Source organism: Silurus meridionalis, chromosome 9, assembly GCF_014805685.1.
Source record: "Silurus meridionalis isolate SWU-2019-XX chromosome 9, ASM1480568v1, whole genome shotgun sequence".
NCBI classification, from domain to species: domain Eukaryota; kingdom Metazoa; phylum Chordata; class Actinopteri; order Siluriformes; family Siluridae; genus Silurus; species Silurus meridionalis.
The window spans coordinates 2013696-2035533 of record NC_060892.1 but is presented as its reverse complement, the minus strand read 5'-3'; the positions used below and the strand labels follow the sequence as shown (position 1 = coordinate 2035533).

General features: G+C 42.1%; 1 protein-coding gene across 5 annotated transcripts in view; it reads right to left on the bottom strand.

The window, feature by feature from the left end:
- tle2b (TLE family member 2, transcriptional corepressor b) overlaps nt 1–21838 on the bottom strand; it is a 79297-nt gene that overhangs the window by 19055 nt on the left and 38404 nt on the right. For 3 of the 5 annotated variants that reach the window (XM_046857277.1, XM_046857275.1, XM_046857274.1), the window contains exons 4-8: nt 21175–21219; nt 6869–6931; nt 4281–4355; nt 1647–1824; nt 307–323 (exon numbers count right to left, since the gene is read on the bottom strand). In XM_046857277.1, coding sequence (XP_046713233.1) covers nt 307–323; nt 1647–1824; nt 4281–4355; nt 6869–6931; nt 21175–21219 — 378 coding nt within the window. The remainder of the gene's footprint in view (nt 1–306; nt 324–1646; nt 1825–4280; nt 4356–6868; nt 6932–21174; nt 21220–21838) is intronic. The other 2 variants (XM_046857278.1, XM_046857276.1) reach the window with 1 other exon arrangement.

The following is a 21838-nucleotide window of genomic DNA, read 5'->3' as shown; positions in this document are numbered from 1 at the left end:
CACACACACACACACACACACTCAGTTTGTGCTCATTTATCCAATTACTCGATTTAATCAAAATGATGAAAAAATGTATTGCGTTCATTTGATTTATTATATTTGATTTGTATATATTTTATTTTTATACAATAATCTTGTATGCATTATTTGAACCAGCAGGCATTTGATTTCAAATTGTTAATAATTGTTCAAATGTAAACTGTAGATGTTTACGAATGTTAATGATAATAAACTGACTAGAAAACTAAGGTACGTAACCCCTAATATAAATACATACATACATATGTACAGGTTTTTACTCACCCTGCTGGGTGCACCCTCTGAGAGCAGAGAAAGTCAGAGCAAGAGACAGAAAAAGAGAGAGAGAGAGAGAGAGAGAGAGAGAAAGAAGGGAAGTGAGGGAATTGACGTCACAGTGGATAATAATAATAACACTAAGAGTAAGTCAAGGTCAAAGTAAACAATCCTGTCCAGCTTTAAAAATACACCCATTGTACTGATGTGTTCTTCACGTCCCGACTGCACACGGGGGCAACGTGCAGTCTCCTCATCACACCCACATCATTACATTACACACACACACACACACACACACACACACACACACACTCTCTCTCTCTCTCTCTCTCACTCTCTAGCATACGCACAGGCATTTAAACTCTCTATTTATCTCACTTTTACACTTACACACTTACACACACACACACACACACACACACACACACACACACACATGTTCTCTCTCACTCTTTAGCATACGCACAGGCATATAAACTCTCTATTTCTCTCACTTTTACACTTACACACACACTTACACACACACACACACACACACACACTCTCTCTTTTCACTTTTTACATAAACACAGGCTCAAGCAGACTCTCTTTCTCTCTCTCTCTCTCTCTCTCTCTCTCTCTCTCTCTCTCTCTCTCTCTCTCTCACACACACACACACACACACACACACACACACACACACACACACACACACACACACACACACACTCAGGATCCTTCAGGTCAAGATGAAGAGTTGTGTAAGAAAAAAACAATAAGAATGGTAGGTGCCTTTTGAACATCCCGATCAACATTTAGTCCCCATTCACTGTTAGACCGAGCTCCACTCTTCTGGGAAGATGTTCCACTAGATTTTGTGGAGATTCATCAAGCTACAAGGGTGTTCATCATGACAGAAAAATTACGTTACCTCATCCAAATACGTCCTATACGGGTGTCCCAATACTTTTGGCCATATAGTGTATGTAACATGTATATAAAAAAATGAGCAAAGGTGTTTAATAGTGCTGAGTTCAGAGCACTATAGCAGAAGATCTTCTACACCAACACCAACACATAACTTCATAGAACTGGTTTTTGACGAAAAGGCGGGTGTTCCAATACTTGGTTTGGAAGATCTCTTATGTTTATGCTACAGAGCTCTGATCTTCTCACCTTACCTACATCAGTACCTGACTTTACTAACACCCTTGTGTGAATGAACTGCCATAAAATCTAGTGGAACATCTTCCCAGAAGAGAGGAGCTCATAATAACAGAAAATGGAGACTAAATGTGGGAGCTTAGTTACGATGCTGAGTTTCATTCCCCTCATAGAGCTTTACTGCTGAGTGTGTGGTGCGGTACCTCGAAGGTGCTCAGCATCCAGGTGGTTGCGTTCGTCCTTGTTGCTCAAGTGAGCAGAAACGCCGAGCGCCCCGGTGAGAGCCAAGAGGCCCGAGGCGCCCCCCAGGGCCAGGCCTGATGGGTGGGGGGTTAGCGGGATGCCTGGGGTGTGGTGAGACAGGTGCTGGAGCTGCTGCTGCTGTTCCATAATCACAGATAAGAAGAAAGGGAGACAGACAGACAGACAGACAGACAGACAGACAGACAGACAGACAGAAAGTAAAAGAGACAGTAAGGGAGACAAAAATCACAAACTGAAAGAGAGGTTGCTGTACGGTAAAATCAATTACAAAAAGTTCACGATGTGATGCATCGATTTAAAAACGATGTATTTATTTAGCGTTACTAGTAAACGCGATTTACTTTTAATATTCAGAAAGGGACCAATATTTTGTGATTGATTTTTGATCTGAGGATCGATTTCTCGCCGCTAAACCGTTTCTCGATCGCGTATCACGTATCGCAACGCTACGGAGAACGAGGGCGTGTCCTGAGAGTCACATAGAATACAGATTAACATGGCAGAGGCAGAGCTGTGACTTCCTGCAGACACAACAGGAAAAGAACGTCTGGTTTTATTTAATCTTTTTCTTATTCATTCATATTTATATTCATTTTCTATACATCGAGATGAAAATGCATGTGTGTGTGAAGTCCTGAATCAACATTTTCATAGTTTTATAATTATCACCCAGATAAAGGATGAGGATCTCTTTGTCTGGTTCCTCCCATGGTTTCATCCTCAGGGAGTTTTTTCCCCTCACCACTGTCAGACCTCTGGCTCACACATTAGGGATAATTATTATTATTATAGGGACTTGCTGTATTTACAAACGAAAAATCCTGTTTAAATTCTATATTTTCCGTTTCTTTTATTCTGTAAAGTTGTTTTTTAGGCGAAAAATTGAAATCGAATTGAGTTAAATACTAATAAATTCTCTGAAATATATTCATGTATCGCATCCTGGACTGAATACGACGTGTTCATTTGTTGGTTTTTGATTTCAAAATGAAAAGCGTTTATCCTGCAGCTCGGTCCTGAGGCTCGGTTTACGTCCTGAACCAATAACACGCAGCACTTCCTGAATCTGGGTCAAACAGCATTCTCACTGCAATAAACCACGCTAGAGCTGGACGCCAACCAGACCGAGACCACATCACTCCAAAGCGTCCGGAACAGCGGTATTCCGACCCGCCTCCATGCTCCGTACCGGGAAGGGAAACACACCAGGGCTTCATTCGGACCCAGTAAACGCTGCGTACGTGCTGAAATCGCTCGTAGTGTGTTTAGACGGAGGCCTGCTGTGTTTAACCCCTCACTGAGGTTTGTTTTGGCAGCAAAACCGTGGATCAAAACCGGCACCGGGCCACACTCAGGATAGCGCACACACAATTCCGCCCTAATTCAGCCCGACTGCGGGAAGTAAAGCTGCTGTGTTATGGGTTGCAGGTGGATGAGACGTGTGCCAGAGGACAGAGCTGGAGTCCTGCAGCGGTTTGATTTGTTCTGGACCAACAAAAAAACATAAAAGGAAATGAAAGATGCAGTTCACTAAGTACTATTTTGATTTATTTTATTATTTTCACATACACTATGTGGGCAAAAGTATTGGGACACCCGACCTTTTTGCAACCATATGCGATTCTGACCAAAAACAGGAGCCACACAATAGAAGTCTTTCAGATGCCTTAGAAATATTCCGAGATCCAAACTTGCTCCAGCATGACAATGACCCATGTGGAAGATCTCCTGCTATAGCGCTCTGACCTCAGCCCTATTGAACATGATGAATGTTCTCAGTTTAAACATTTGATGTGTTTGGTTTATGTGTTTAATTGTGACTAGAATATGGATTTATGAGAGTTGCAAATCACTGCATTCTGTTTGTATTTACATTTTACACCGTGTCCCATGTCACGGCAGATTGAACGTCAAGGACTAATCACACACTCATGGGGATTCAAATAAGTCCAGACACTTCTTATTATTATTATTTCGGCTTCTCCCATTAGGGGGCGCCACAGCAGATCATTTGTCTCCATACCCCCTGTCCTCTACATCTGCCTCTTTTAACCCAACTACCTGCATGTCTTCCTTCACCACATCCATAAACCTCCTACTTGGTCTTCTCTTTTCCTCCTTCCTGGTGTCTCCATCTTCAGCATTCTTCTACTGATATACCCCATGTCCCTCCTCTGCACATGTCCAAACCATCACAATCACACCTCCCTCACCTTGTCTCCAAAACGTCCTACATGCGCTGTCCCTCTAATAAACTCATTTCTAATCCTGTCCATCGTCGTCACTCCCAATGAAAACCTCAACATCTTCAGCTCTGCTACCTTCAGCTCCACCTCCTGTCTTTTACTCAATGCCACTGTCTCCTTTTAAATACATCCAGAATAACGAGTAGAATTTTTTTTTCATTATATCATTAGGTTAAATGTTTATATAAAAAAAAAAACACGATATAAAATATTGAACAACTCATCAGTCCAGTGTGGTTTTGTGTGTGTGTGTGTGTGTGTGTGTGTGTGTGTGTGTGTGTGTGTGTGTGTGTTCAGTAAAGATATAAGAGGTCATAAGTCACTAACCCCGATGATGGCATTGAGTTCTGCCATGGTGACCTGCTTGGCCCGCTCCACAGCCTGCACCACCTGCTGCTGGTGCTACAAAACAATCAGCACACACACACACACACACACACACACACACACACACACACACACACACACACACACACACAGAGGGTTAGAGGCTGTAAACACAGAATGAAGATAATCCAAATATAAATAGAAACAAAATGGAGAAAAGTCGGACTACGCAGTGAACCACAGTGAAAGCGCTGAATAAGGGCGTGGAGAATAAACGTTTGTACAGCCTGTCACGACACACACTCATACACCTATTAACACGCTCAACAAACATCACGCTGCCTTCTTTCCTGATTCTAAACAAACTCAGTTCTGTCACACTGCGATCAAAACAGGAGCATGTCTTTTTGTTCTAGCTGCATTGGACTAAAGTTTGTGGACACCTGAATATGAGATTTATGTTGTGGAACATCCAATTTCATATTCAGTCTCCGTTTGCTGTTATAATAAGCTCCGATCTTCTGGAAAAATAAATCTAGACAGTAGATTTTGTGGAGATTTGTGGAGGCCTGGGGTGCAGTCAGCATCACATTCATCTTCCACTTCAAACCATGTAAATCAGATCAGCTGACATGGTGCACAGGGGCATTGTCATGCTGGAACAGGTTTGGGTCTTCTAGGTTAAGCAAAGGAAAATGTACTACTTCACTCCTTCATCCAAATATGTCCTATAGGATTGTGTGCCTCCAACTTTGTCGAACATTTTAAAGAAAAAAAAGGTAGGTGTGCCAATACTTTTGCCTATACAGTGTGTATTTGGGCTCATTTCACAAGGCTTCCTGTGAATTATCCGTCTCAATAGGGTTGAGGTCAGAGCTCTACAGCAGGAGATCTTCCACACATCTTCAATCCATTTAAAGCATATGATCATGAAGCTGGCTTTGTGCACAGGGGCGTCGTCAAGCTGGAACAGGTTCAGGTTCTACTTCAAGCTTCTTTGCTACATACGAAAACGTCCTATACTTCAACTTTGTGGTACCTGTTTAACCACATCTGGGTGGAAATGGCAGGTGTCCAAATACTTTTGGGCATATAGTGCATTTTTGGGCTTATATTATATTCAGTTTTTTATGATATCATCCTGTCTGAGCCGGCCTGCATTATTCCAAGCGTTTTTTCATTTCCTTAAAAATATATCTCTCAAAGCTAAAAAGCGAAATGAGGAATTTGACATTTCTGGAGAGAAAAAAAAAAAAGTGCAACTAATGTTTGTTTTTCCAGCCTTTTGTCTCCGAGGCTTTAATTAAATAAAATAAACCTAAACCCCCCTATTGTTCAATCAGTGTGGAAAAAAACACAGCAAAACTCAAAAACAAAACCAATTTAACAAAAACGAGCCTGTAATTTAGTAATTCAATTAACAGGAAGTTCAATTTTGGGGTTCTGTTTATCAGTCATCAGCACCATCATACTGTCCTTCATCGAGAAGTTATTTATGAAATCAGCATTAATTGCTGGTAAATAAATTCTCTGTCAATCCACTACACACCCAGAGTTCACAAGTGCTCCACTAAACGGACAAAAGTTTGTGGACACCTGAGCACAACATTGGCAGAACATCACATTTATCATCCACATTTTGCTGTTCTAATAAGCTTCTGAGAAGATGTTCCACTAGATTCTGTGGAGATTCCTTTATTTTATAAAACTGTGTGCCTCCAACTTTATGGAACAGTTCAACGAAGAACCATATATGACTGGAAAAGGTGGGTGTCCCAATACTTTTAGTCATATATCATATATTTGGGTTTAAGTCACCAGGAATTTTGACTCCTCCCAGAATCGAGGAAGAATCAGGTTGAGGTAAAGCGGATGTTCATGGTGCTGGTTTTCTGCACAGGAGCATTGTCGTGCTGGAGCAGGTTTGAGTCTCCTGTTTGAAGCGAAGGAAAACTTTACCACTTCATCTGAAAATGTCTTATACCTCCAAAAAATAAACGAACCACATATGGCTGAAAAAGTGCCGTCCCAATACTTTTGGCCATATAGTGTATTGAATTGTGGAGGGGGGGGGGGACGTTCCTCGTGCAGATATATATCCTGAAAATAAAAAAAAATAAAAAGGCAAACGGATGAGTTAATGGACGATTCGTTTGTTTCCTAAACGCTGGATGGAGACGGCGCGTGTGTCGAAATCAAAGAAAAACACATTTCTTTGGAAAAACTACACATAATGAGTCAATTTTCGACAACCGAAGGCCAGGAGGCCGCGTTCCTCCACCAGCGCTCGGTTTAATGACCTGATTTCTCTCAGGAACATAAGAATAAAAATAAAAAAAAGTAAAAATAGCTGCTTTTAAAGTGCAGTGACGAGAAACAAATGGCTGCTGTTTACATGACACCCGTCTGAAAAAGCGCTGATGTCGACGGAAACCGGTGGAAACAAGAGGAGATTTGAGAGTTGTCTTCAACAAGGATGATGAAACGAGCTGGACGAGTGTGTGTGTGTGTGTGTGTGTGTGTGTGTGTGTGTGTGTGTGTGTGTGAAGAGAAAGAGAGAGGTGAATCGTCAATCATGGTCAGCATACCTCCTGAGAGAGAAAAGGGATGATCTGAGCACAGATAGCGCTGAGCCGCTTCACAATCTCTGCCTGTAAAAAAACACACACACACACACACACACACACACACACACAAAACGATTAGATTGAAAGTGTGTATAAATATATAATGATTATGGGATTTCTGGAACCACAATTGATGCATTCATTAGAGTGCTATAAAAAAAAGATGGATATATATATATCCAAAAGTTTGTGGACACCTGAGCATAACATTGTGTGCTTTTGAACATCTCATTCCACCTTTAGTCTCAATTTTCTTCTTATAAAAACCTCCACTCTTCTGGAAAGATGTTCCACTAGATTTTGTGGAGATTTTTGGAGATTTTGTGGAGATTCATTCACAGGGGTGTTAGTAAAATCAGGTAGTGATGTAGGTGAGAAAGTGAGGAGGCCTGGGGTTCAGTCAGCGTTCATGTTCATCCTGTTCTATAGAGTTCTAGATCAGTTTGGAGAGGAAATACATAAGGTTGGAAAAGTCGGGTGTCCCAATACTTTTGGCCTCACCATGTGTGTATATAGAAATCATATTTTTTTTCTTTTGTTATTAACTGAACACTGGTGTATTCGTATAAATTTTCACCCTCAACCTCCAGGAGAACACAAGGTGTGGTGACTAACACCCCCCCTCCACCCTCCATTTGATATGAAATATCAATGATGAAAGATCAATCACATCAAAAGATCGATTTTATAAAATAGATAAAAGTTGTGTTTGAATTCGCACGCATTAATGTATAACCCCTAATTATCTTGTGTGTGTGTGTGTGTGTGTGTGTGTGTGTGTGTGTGTGTGTGTGCGTTCGCTTGTCATGTAATCTCCATGTGTGTGTTTATTAAAGGAGGTCGTGAGTTCAAATCCCTAGCCGTAAATGTAAAATGTCAATGCAGTAGGGATTATACGGTCAGACCAAAAGTGTTTGGACGCCCAACTCTTCCAGCCAGATGCGCTTCTTCTTCAAACTGTTACTGAAAACCTGAAGGCGCACAATCAAATAGGACGTCCTCTTCTACCTGAACTACGAGACCCAAACCTGTTCCACCAGGACAATTGTCTTCATCAAGATATGCTTCACATGGGTTGAAAGACCTGGAAGATCTCCTGCTCTAGACCTCCAAATCATATTGAACATGCGTGAATGTAAACACTGACAGCACCGCAGGCCTCCTCACTTCCTCACAAACATCAGTACCCGACTTCACTAACACCCTTGCAGCTGAACGAATCTCCAAAATTCTCCACAAAATCTTGTGGAACATCTTCAATAAAAAGTGGAGATTATTATAAGAGCAAATGGAGACTACATGTGGAATGAGATGTTTCAAGAAGCAAATAATCTTATGCTCAGGTGTCCAAAAACATTTGTCCATATAGTGTAAGAGTAAGCAAGAGAAATGAAGCCATTGTGTGTGTGTGTGTGTGTGTGTGTGTGTGTGTGTGTGTGTGTGTGTGTGTGTTTTGAGCGATCTGAAATGCTTTGATGTGCAGTATAAATGAACAGAATGTATTCTCAGTGTAAAGGGTCTGAATAGATTTAATCTTCAGCAAAAGACACACGTGAGCACACACGCGCACGCACGCACACACACACACACACACACACACACACACACACACACACACACACACACACACCAACATTTGCTAATTATGTACTCACTCGGGGAAAGAGAGATAACCGAGAGCACACACACATAGACGCTCCGATGTGGACGCACACGCACACGCACGCACGCGCACACACACACACACACACACACACACACACACACACACACAGTCCTTCTGCAGCTCTGTGCGTCTCTTTTCTCTTTCAGTTCTCCTCTTAGGGGCTCTCTTGCTCTAACCATCTTCCCACACAGCTATTATTTTCCTTTCATCTGTTTTTTTTTCCCTTCCTCCACCTCTTCTCTCTCATTCCTCATAGTCACTGTAACATGGAGCTCTGACAGACACGTCACACACACCTTCTCCATCCCTGTCTCTTTTCCTCACACACATCTAGAACACTTCATGGTGGTAGAAGAGCCATGTCTGTACAGGCGAGCCTGTTCCATATTCTCTTCAGCAATGTAAATGTGAACGTGTGTGTGTGTGTGTGTGTGTGTGTGTGTGTGTGTGTGTGTGTATACGCACAATGTTTCCACACCTGATACTACCCCCATCAGAACTCTTACTACCAAGTATGAACACATCAGTGCAAACACATCTTTCAAACGTGGTACGTGAACATTCCAGGGGTTTGTTCGGCTCTTGGTGCTCCGCCAGAGTGTAACTGAGCAGGAGACGCCGGGGCAACAACCAGATTAGACACTGATGTACCTTCAAATCTGCCCCTAAACATCACGACAAAGAGCGCAGCAGAACACCAGAATGGACAATGAGACACCAAGGAGTAAAAGAACTTTGGAGACACAAACCTTCATGTTCCAGCATGACACTGAAGATCTGCTTTACATGGTTTGGAAAATGTGAAAGATCTCCTGCTATAGAGCTCCAAATCCAAATATGAATCTCCACAAAATCTCAACAAAATCTAGTAGAACATCTTCCCAGAAGAGTGGAGCTCATTATTAGAGCAAATGAGAGTTGAAGGTGTGGAGGGAAAAAAACTCATTTTGTTCCTCTTAGGTTCCTTGTAGGTTCCTCGTACCAGAAATAGCATCTCATGTATCTCACTCATGTTTTTTTCATTTCCTGCACTGCCCATTCATGGCGGTTTCTTTAGGTAAGAAGAATGCTTGGTCTCCCTTTTTTTTTCTTCATCCTGCATTTATTTCCTTCATAACAAAACAGTTGAATGCACGTCTCCAGGCTGAGTCTGAAACCAGAGAACTCCAAGAGAAACCAGTAGGTAGAACTACAGAATCTCATTCCACACCGAGTCTCCATTTGCTCTTATAATGAGCTCCACTCTTCTCATGCTCCACAAGATTTTGTGGAGATTTGTGCAGTTCTTCATCTCCGATAGGGTCGGAGCTCTATAGCAGGAGATCTTCTACTCCATCCCATGTGAAGCAGATCCTGGAGCTGGGATTGTGCACAGGGGGGCATCATCATGCTGGAACAGGTTTGGGTGTTATACAAGATCTTATACATGTGTGTGCCTTCAGGTTTTGTGGAAACTGTTTGGAAAGGAACCACAATATGGCTGGAAAACTCGGGTGTTCAAATGCTTTTGACCACACCGCATCCAACCGGTGAACGCTTACAAACGAGTCAGAAGATGGATTCAAGACGTTATAATCCACCCAAACTCAAAAGCAGTCGGAAAAAAAAGTCAATATCCATTAAAACCAGTCAATAATTCGTCTCCAATCCCAGTAACTGCAGTCTGTAATCACAACAGGGTCTGTCTGAAATTTCCCATAAAACAACAGAGCAGGTGAACTCCTGACCTGCTGCATTTCAGTGCGAACGTGCAAAAATCTGTGTGTGTGTGTGTGTGTGTGTGTGTGTGTGTTAAATGAATATGTATGGAAGTTCATTCTATGCTACAAAAGTGTTCTCCTAATGGCCCTTGCATTACAGCCAACCCTTCAAGGTATGCTTCAAAATTGCCATCTGTGTGTGTGTGTGTGTGTGTGTGTGTGTGTGTGTGTGTGTGTGTGTAAGAGATTAAAATGAGATAGGGGAAATGGTGAAATATAAAGACATGTAGGGATAAAGGAGTAAACCAGATAAAGGATCAGACAGAAAACAGAACACACACACACACACACACACACACACACACACACACACACACACACACATGGCTGCAGTCGTTCCTCCTCCCACAGCTTTAATGGAGCAGCTCCTTTCACTCTCCAAACACTGAAAGGCAAATATTTGTTACCGATGGAGCACTAATCACTGATTGTGGTCGCAGGCACAGAGGTATTCAATAAAGGCCTCATTTTCTCTTTTCCCTCCTTTTCTCCCCTCCATCATTCTTTTCTCTCTCTCTCTTTCTTTTTATTCTTACTCACTCATTTAATCATTCAGCACACTCCCTCATTCTCTCTCCCTCTCACACGGTTTTGGCTCGGTCTAGCACTCTCTCTCTCTCTCTCTCTCTCTCTCTCTCTCTCTCTCTCTCTCTCTCTCTCTTTTCCTCCGGGCAGAAAGCCAGCATCTCTTTCCTGGCGAGGAGCCAACATCCTCCTTCCTCTCTTCCCCTTCTCTCTCTACCTCTCTCCCTCCCCAACTTTCTTTCTCTGATTGATGGCCCCTCCATTTGGGAAAAAAAAAGGAGGAAACGAAACAGAATGAGAGAGCAAAAGAGAGAGAGAGAGAACGCAAGAGAGAGGAAAAGAGAGCAGCAAAGCACAGCCGTGCACACACACACACACACACACACACGCGCGCGCGCGCACACATGCACGCACACACTCACACAATCGTGTGAAGAAGGTCTTCAGGGTGAAACACAAACAGAGTCATAAAAGACACATGTGCACACACACTCATAATTAAACTGGGATGGAAAACATTACACCGTCCTCCGAGACAACGATGTGGACACATATACACACAAACGCATGGAAATTCACACACACACACACACACACACACACACACACACACACACACACACACACACGCACGTGCGCACACACATTCCTTTTAAAGGCGAGTCCAGAGGCCAAGTTCAATAGTGTGTGTATGTGTATATTCTTTAGTATATCACTTGCAGCTTTCATACTTTTTAACACACACACACACACACACACACACAAACACACACACACACACACACACACACACACACACACACACACACACACACACACACACACACTTGAGGGTTCTTCCCGAGGTCAATCTAAGGACGTTTTTTGTGTCACTGGTGTACTTGTTACAGATTTAAATCTACATCCAGGTTTGGTGATGTTCTCCACACACCATTGATGGAAACCATGATAAACGCTATTAATCAATATCCATGCCTGCACTCCGACCATCTCCAGATCCATCAAACTATTGTGTCGCCTGACCATCCCAGCCATATGGGGTTCCTCCTCAAACTGTTCCCTCACAATCAGATGCACACAATGGTACAGGACTTCTTCAGAATGATATTCTCCCTTCACTTGAACGAGGACCCAAACCTGTTCCAGCATGACAATAGACAAAGGCAGCTCTATGAAGATCTGCTTTACATGGGTTGGAGTGGAAGACCACCCTCTATAGAGCACTGACTGCACCCCAGGCCTTCCTCACTCCTCACCTACATCAGTACCTGAATTTACTATCACCTATTTCTGAATGAATGAATTTCCACAAATCTCCACAGAATCTAGTGGAACATCTTCCCAGAAGACCGGAGGTTATTGTAAGAACAAATGGGAACTAAATGTGGAATGGGACGTTCAAAAAGCACATGCTAATCCAACGCTCAGGAGTCTATAAACCCTTGCATAAACCCTATTATGCAAAGAATGTGCTAACGAGAAGAACACCAGCCCTGTTATCTGAAGATCCAGTAGTCCAAGAAAGCAAAACCTGGGTATGTTTGGATTCTCTGGGTTGATTGCTCAACTCCGTTATATTCATACAGGACACAAAGCAGCTTTATGGTAATAATATGTTTTAACATTCATACTTTTCTTCATACATGTTTATCCCTAATGAGCAAACCAGAGTTGACGGTGGTGAGGACCTCCAAGAAACGATATAAGGTCCTCATCCTCAATACCAGATATTCATTTATTATCATTTCATCACTGGTGAGATGATCAGCATTAGTACATTACACTCTGCCCTGCCAGAAGCAATCGTACGTATCTGTAAGCTGAAATGTGTAGAGAAGGCCAGCGCTTTCCTCCTCCCTGTGAGACAGAACATCCACACCAAGTGGTTCGATGACTTCATATGTTCCATCAACGGTAAGATCTGGTGAGAACTTCCCACAAGAGTGGAGGTTAAAATAAGAGCAAGTGTGGACCAATTATAAGGTCAGGTGTCCAAAAAGATTTGTCCTTGTAATGTGACAGAAGTATGTGACAACTAAGGAACCTAGAAGTCCTGCAAAGGCTGGTCAAAACCACCCAGCGCATCACTGGCACATGACCACCTGCCATTGAGCACAGTTCAATTCAATTCTTTTTTATTTGTATTGCCCCTTTATCCCTAATGAGCAAGTCGGGGGCAACTGTGGCAGGGAAAAAAAACCCTGAGATGGCATAAGAAAGAAACCAGACTCAAGAGGGAACCTCATCCTCATCTGGGAGGCACCTTCACCGCAACAGATCCCTGTGCAGAGCTCACAAAGGATTCTTCACTTCCCCCCCAAACTGTTTAACCTCCTTCCATCAAGCAGGAGATACAGGAACATATGCACCAGAACCAGCAGGTTCAGGAGCAGCTTACAAAAGTATGTGCACCCCTCACATTTTAGCAACCATTTTATTGTATGTTCTTACAGGACAATACTATAGAAATTGATCTTGGATATATTTTAGAGTAGTTAATGGGCAGCTGGTTTAGATTTACTCTCCTCTAAAAATATCAACATACAGCCATTATTGTCTAAATAACTGCCAACAAAAGTAAGTACACCCTCAGTGAACATGTCAAAACTGTGTCCAAAGTGTGAATATTGTTTGTGAGCACCATCGTTCTCCAGCACTGCTTTAATCACAGGTTGTTGCTGGGATCCTCTTCCACTCCTCCATAATGACATCACGGAGCTACTGGATGCTGGACACATGGTACCTTCTACTTGAAGATCACACACAGGTGCTCAACAAGGTCCAAGTCTGGAGACATATTTGGCCACTCCATCACCTTCATCTTCACCTTCCTCAGCAAGGCAGTTGTCATGCAGTGTGTTTGAGGTCGGTATTATGTTGGAAAACTGCCATTCGGCACAGTTATTAAAAGGAAGTGCATCATGTTTGAATGGCAGCTCTCCAGTACCAGCAGCACTCATGCAGACCAGTGTATGCAAGACAGAATTTTCTTGGTTCTCCTCACCAGGGCGTCACCACACATGCTGGACACTATCTGATCTCAGTTTATCTCGGTCTCATCAGACCACAGAACATAGTTCCAGTAATTCATGCTCTTGGACAGGTTGTTTTAGCAAACTGTTTAAGGGTTTTCTTGTGAGCAGGTTCAGAAGAGGTTTCTTCTGAGACGACGGCCTGCAAACCGACTTGTTGCAGTGTGGCGTACGATCTGAGCACTGACAAGCAGACCTTCTGCAAAGACTCTATCTATCCAAATAACTGAAAAAAAACTACGTGTGATTATAGTCAGTAAAATTCTCAAACCTGATTGGTCATAAATTGTAGATTGGTTATCATACAGTCGTTATGGCTGTATCAGGTGTGTATTAACACAACACAATTCCCAGAAAATCTGGGACACTGTGTAAAATGTAAATAAAAACAGAATGCAATGATTTGCAAATTTCATAAACCCATATTTTATTCACAATGGAACCTAGAAAACGTATCAAATGTTTAAACTGAGGAAAACAATTTAAAGAAAAAAACAAGGTCATTTTGAATTTGATGGCTGCAACTGATCTCAAATGTTATTAAAATGTTGACAGTTGGAGAAACATTTTGCATCTAATGAGGTTATTTGACCTTGAGGAGTTTCAAAGAATGTGGAGAAATATCTGTTTGAAGGTTTGAAAACGTTTGGTGCATCATAAAACGAAAAACACAACAAAGAAAACCCAGAACTGTTGAGCAACTGTCACAAGCCTGTTACAAATTTCCTGAGATCGTTTTATTAACATTTGATACATTTTCTGTTTTATAGTGAATAAAATATGGATTTATGAGATTTGCAAATCATTGCATTGCGTTTTTACTTACATTTAAACGGTTTCTATAGTAACAGCTCCAACTCAGGGACGATGCTCCACACAAACCTAAAGCGTCAGGAAAGAACACACACACACACACACACACACACACACACACACACACACACACACACACACACACACACACACACACACACAAACACTGCAGGGGATGTGCAGTTCCTCAAGTCCTTCTAATCAAACAAACAGACCAATTATGCTAAACAACTGCCTCACACACACACACACACACACACACACACACACACACACACACACACACACACACACTTCCTATTGAGTTGCCTTATGAGCTCGTTCATACAAACATCTCCATCACATTCCAGATTAGTAACATCACTTCTGCTCTCAGACTCATTATTCACAAATAAGCTCCATGTCTCTCTTACACACACACACACACACACACACACACACACTGGCCAGACGTTTGGGGACACCATAAGGTTGGTATGAGCTTTTTGAACACCGCATTCCACATTTAGACCCCGCCTTCTACATGCTACATTTATTTCCTAACAAAACAGCCGAATCCGTGTTTCCAGACAGAATAAAAGACAGAGTAAAAGTGCTGGGAAAACCCCTTCACAGAAACCAGGAATTCCATTGATGTTCTGCTGAAATCTCCACGAGAAACCAGGAGGTAGAACAGAGAGAACATCTCTCAAAAAAACAACCCCCCCTCCCCCATTCCCATTCTCATTCCCAACATCTAATTCCACATTTAGTTCCCATTTGCTCTTCTAATAACTTATAGAAGTTCCACTAGATTTTTTGGCGATTTGTGGAAATTCGTTCAGACACAAGGGAGTTAGTAAAGTCAGGTAGGTGAGATGAGGAGGTTCCTGGGGTGCAGTCAACGTTCACATTCATCCTGATAAATGGGGTTGGAGCTAGCAGATCTTCATGGAGCTAGCTTTGTGCACAGGGGCATTGTCATGCTGAAACTGGTTTAAATCCTATACAACTGTGTGCTTCCAGCATTGAGAAAAGGAACCAGATACGGCTGGAAGTCAGGCATCCCGAAACGTTTGTATTATATATACAAACATAAATATATAAATAAAAATGTAATATATTTAAATATAAAATATAAATATCTAAAGTCCTGTTCATCATTTCTTTGCTTTATAAACTCTTGCATTTAAGCAGCAGAAGCTCGAGGCTGTGTTAACGTGCCAGTTAATGAGTTATTCATCACACACACTCCTTCTTGTGTTTCTTTATTTTTTTTCACTGCGATAAAAAAAACAACAAAAAAAACAAAGAGAACAGAAAAAGGAGTGGAAGATAAGGCAGGATGATGGGAGAGAAAGAGGATAAGACGAGGGGATAAATTAAAAGCAGGGGCGATGGATGGAGAAAAAGAAAAGAGAGGAGAAGATGGTGAAAAGCGAGTGTAGGAAGAAGTGAGAAAGAGTAAAAAAAAAGAGAGGAGGAATGGAAATGAAAAAGAGGTTGAGAGAAGAGACAAAGGAAGAAGGTAAATAAAGTGGAAATAATAATAGAGCAAAATAGAAAGAAAGAAGGGGGTCTGTTAGTCGGCAAATCAATTTGCTTTACCACACACACACACACACACACACACACACACACACACACACACACACACCTGCATCTATAATGAGAGCAGAGAGCAGTGAAATGCATCCACAGTATACACTTTCATACTATACTCTAGACACACACACACACACACACACACACACACACACACACACACACACACACACACACACACACACTGAGAGAGATATATGCACGTCTGAGCATGCTCACACACCGTGGTGGATGACAGCACAGACAGACACACTCACTCACAGACACACAAAACAAATGCCAACATAGGCTCAGAAACACACACACACACACACACACACACACACACACACACACACACACACACACACACACACACACACACACACACACACACACACACACAAAGCCTGCCCTGAATCATGTCACACACTGGACTGATAGAACAGAGATGAGAGGCAGCTGCTGGCAGACAACAGAGAAAATCACTCTTTCTCTCTCTCTTTCTCCCCATCCTCCCTATTTATCTCTCTGGCACACACACACACACACACACACACACACACACACACACACACACACACACACTGTAATGACTCCAGTTCTTTCTTTCTTTCTTTCTCTTTCTTTCTTTCTTTCTTTCTTTCTTTCTTTCTTTCTTTCTTTTCTGCTCCCTCTTTCTGTGTGAATACACGCATGCACACACACACGCACACACACACACACACACACACACACACACACACACACACACACACACACACACACACACACACACACACACAAACACTGTAATTACTCCAGTTCTTTTCCTTTCTTTCTTTCTTTCTTTTTTCTTTCTTTCTTTCTCCCCTTATGTCTTTCTCTATGTCTGTGTGTTTGCATGTGTGTGTGTGCCTGTGTGTGTGTGTGTGTGTGTGTGTGTGTGTGTGTGTGTGTGTGTGTGTGTGTGTGTGTGTGTCTATTCCGTCTGAGAATAAATGTCATTACTAAAGCAAGAAACCCAATGAACACAATTCAACACAAGTCTCCACCCACATACATCATCTCCAGCAGACGCATCGATATTTACCTCAGAAAATCAGTTTCTCTGCATTTCTGTGTCAGGTTTTTTCCTGCATTACGGTTTTCCTGGGGATTTGAAATGAAGGCACATTGTGTGTTTTTGTGCAAATTCTACGGTTAAAAAAACTTAAAAGTATAAATGGTTGATGAAAAAGCATAATGAACTGCTCTGAACTGTTATGGTGACGTTTCCTCTCGATGTCCAGCTTTTCTCAAAAAATCCGTATTGTAAATGTCTTTGTAAGTGTATCAGCGATGAAATCAGATTCTTCTCCTCTGACAGTCGTTGTGGAATAAAAAAACAGCTAATAAACCCACATGAATATATTTGAGCTTGTGCAGTTTGTTACAGATGCGGTTTGAAAGCTTTGACTCGTGCGCTCTCTGACCGTCCAATCAAAAGAAGTGAAAATGCAGACGTTACTGTAGACATGCCAGCTGGCCCCAGGGTGGCCGGTACAGTAGAGACTCTGTATGGAGTCAGTAAAGACTCTGTATGGAGTCAGTAAAGACTCTGTAGAGACTCAGAAGGAACACACCGCAGTGTGCAATATACAACAGGTTTTTCTATTTTGTATTTTGTGTTTTGTGTAATTTGTCTTACACTGTCTTGTGTTGTCTTTGCACTGTTTGCACCAGGTTGCACACTTTATGTGTTGAGGACACTAGTCCTTGGCACCGTGTTTTCTGTGATTGTTGTTGTATGTAGCAGCAGTTTTCAGGAAGAACGTTGTTTAATTTCACTGTGTAATGCGTCAGATATTTATGGTTGAAATAACAATAAAAGCTACTTGACTTGACTTGAGGAAGTCAGTAGTGAGTCTGTAGAGAATCAGGAGTGAGTCTGTAGAGAATCAGGAGTGAGTCTGTAGAGAATCAGGAGTGAGTCTGTAGAGAATCAGGAGTGAGTCTGTAGAGACAGTAGGAAGTCAGTAGTTAGTATGCAGGGAGTCTGTAAAGAATCAGTAGTGAGTCTGTAGCGAGTCAGTAGAGAGTATGTAGTGAGTCTGTAGGGAGTCTGTAGGAAGTCTGTAGTGAGTCTGTAGGGAGTCAGTAGTGAGTATGTAGGGAGTTTGTAGTGAGTCTGTAGGGAGTCAGTAGTGAGTATGTAGGGAGCCTGTAGGGAGTCTGTAGTGAGTCTGTAGGGAGTCAGTAGTGAGTATGTAGGGAGTTTGTAGTGAGTCTGTAGGGAGTCAGTAGTGAGTATATGGTGAGTCTGTAGGGAGTCAGTAGTGAGTATGTAGGGAGTTTGTAGTGAGTATGTAGGGAATCAGTAGTGAGTTTGTAGGGAGTCAGAAGTAAGTCTGTATAGAGTCGGTAGTGAATATGTAGGGAGCCTGTAAGGAGTCAGTAAGGAGTCAGTAGTGAGTATGTAGGGGGTCAGTAGTGAGTCTGTAGGGGGTCAGTAGTGAGTCTGTTGGGGGTCAGTAGTGAGTCTGTAGGGAGTCAGTAGTGAGTCTGTAGGGGGTCAGTAGTGAGTCTGTAGGGGGTCAGTAGTGAGTCTGTTGGGGGTCAGTAGTGAGTCTGTAGGGAGTCAGTAGTGAGTCTGTAGGGAGTCAGTGGTGAGTCTGTAGGGGGTCAGTAGTGAGTCTGTTGGGGGTCAGTAGTGAGTCTGTAGGGGGTCAGTAGTGAGTCTGTAGGGAGTCAGTGGTGAGTATGTAGGGAGTCAGTCTAGAAAAATTGCTGAAGAATATACAGCAGCTAATTAGACTTGTTGCCATCAATAACCCAATGGCTTTATACTAATCAGTAGGTCATGAGCTCAAATCCCATCACATTAAAAAGGGTGTGACAAGTAACACATTTAAAATAAACTGTAGTGGAATGTACTCATTTATTGTGTTCGCTCGTTTATTACCTGCTACGTGTTTTCTCGAAAACCGAACGCCGTGTTCTCTCAGCCTGTAAACGATTCTCTGAAGCACAGCCCACACCAACTACGCAACCGAACGCCTCGAGTTTGCTGTCAGACAAAAATCACACATCGATTGGCAATGATGGGATACATGATGTGCGGAGCTATTTCGATGCCATGGTGACCGAAAACAAGCAGAATCTTTTTTAATTTAACATTAGCATGTATGCTAAAATCCACCAATAGGAGGACAGCATGGGATACGTACAAACTTACCGGGGCACAACAGCTACAGTTATTTCAATTCAATTCAGACTTATTTGTAGAGAAATTTTAAAATAATGTAATTTTTAATGAGTGAGCCAGTGGAGACTGTGGTGAAGGAAAAACTCCCTGAGAGAGAAACCTTGAGACTCAAAAGGGAACCTCATCCTCATCACCAAATGTTCATTCGTTACAGTTCACTGTCGATATTAATTCCAGTTCAAATCCCTCCTAAAATTTTTGGAATAAAGGAGAAAGGGGATCGAAATGTGCTAATGGACGCCGAAAAATATGGCCGCAAATTTCTTCAGAAGGTTTCTGGTTATGAGACGTAGATTTCAGCGTGAACTTGGATCGTACCAGTGAATGGCCACGTAGAATGTAGTCATTTAGTTTCAGTTGCAGAGGATTCGCAGCAGATAATCGGACCCAGAGAATGGTACAGCCTGGTATTGAATTTGGCTCCAATTTTAGAATATACTCATGTACTGAAATCACACAGTGTAAAAAATAACTCCTTTTTATTCAAACGACAAACATTTTCCACACCTGCTATTCATCTGATGTTTTTCCTCCTGTTGTCACTTATTCTTTAAAACCAGCTGCATCACATTTCTCATATCCCTCGCTCCTCTCTCTGACGTGCATCTGTGCCTGGTTGCTTTACATGCATGGATTATCCAATATATTCATCCATGCAAAGAATTGCAAATCAGAAGTCATACAGTGCATCATCTCTAACAATACAAATACACACTCGTGCACCTTTTCACAAAGAAAAAGCACAAAAAGTCCTTTCCTTCTCCCAACCATTGCCCAGCTCACTCTCCCACGTCTGTGCGTTTCCCTCTCCTGGGTCCACTGACACACATATTTCCCGTTTGTGTTTAAAACTGCGTCATCCTGACCTACATTCAGTGCGCATTCGCAGCTCGGATCCGTCCTCACCGCGCTGCGCCGTGTCAACCCACGCTGCCGTGCAGCTCGGCCCCAGCATCGCTAAACACACACACGTCATTTCATCACAAACCTCAAGACTCCCAGAGCAAAGCATCAATCAGATGAAGAATGAGACAGAGCCCAACATCCGGCACATCCGCCACTGTCAATGAGCTGGAAAGCAGGAGGAAATGAGCGAGAAGGGAACATGTGTGCGTGCGTGCGTGCGTGCGTGTGTGTGTGTGTGTGCGTGCGTGCGTGTGTTTGTGGCACATATGAAATAATTGTATGTGCATACGCAACAGAGTAAGAGAGAAACCATGTATGTGTGTGTGTGTGTGTGTGTGTGTGTAAAATAATTGAATGTAACATGTACCAGAATTAGAGAAAAAACATGTGTGTGTTTGGCTCCAGACAGACAAACAGACAGACAGACAGACAGACAGACATACAGACAGGCAGGCAGACAGACAGACAGACAGACAGACAGGCAGGCAGGCAGGCAGGCAGGCAGACAGGCAGGCAGACAGAGAGATAGTGTATGTGCATCTCCAAATTAAGTCAATAGGACATCTAATAGTAATGTGAACACTGTGTGTGTGTGTGTGTGTGTGTGTGTGTGTGTGTGTGTGTGTGTTTATGCAACAGAGATTAACCAAACCTTTACTTTTTAGTGTTTCCTATACCTGTGCATTTGGACCTCACACACACACACACACACACACACACACACACACACACACACACACACACACACACATTCATACACACACACACACTCTTACCTGTTTGTGCATCTCTATGTTAAGTCCGTAAGACATCTCATAGTACTGTGAACACAGAGAAACACAGGGTCTTCATTCATAATGAATACATCATCCATCAAACTAAAGCCTCTGTAACCTGACAAGTACAAATGACAATCTATACATAGATAAAGAAAAAAATGAGAGAGAGAGAGAGAGAGAGAGAGAGAGAGAGAGAGAGAGAGAGAGAGAGAGAGGGAGATTTTAAAAGCCTGTTATTACATAATTTCTCTGTCCCATATGGAAATCTGATATATAGCAATATATGCAAAGCAGATATATTACATGCATGTTCATGTTTTTATTTCACAGTTATAAAAATATATCTCAGATACTTGTGTGTATATATATATTTCAAAATATGAAAAATAATGTACATATATTTTTCAAAATACACACATGCCACATATATGCGTATAGAATACAATTGTGCTTATGTAATACGGAAAATATACTTTTTTCTAATATATAATTATTACTTACTTAATATAACTACACTACATTTCTCTAATTGTATTGAATAAATGGTTAAAAACATGGTTTGCAGTTGCTTCAAAAAAAAGAACAAGCCAAAAATGTTGGAATGATGTCACTCCCAAAACTCTCATATTTAAAAGTCAAAAAAAAAAGAAAGAAAACAAGA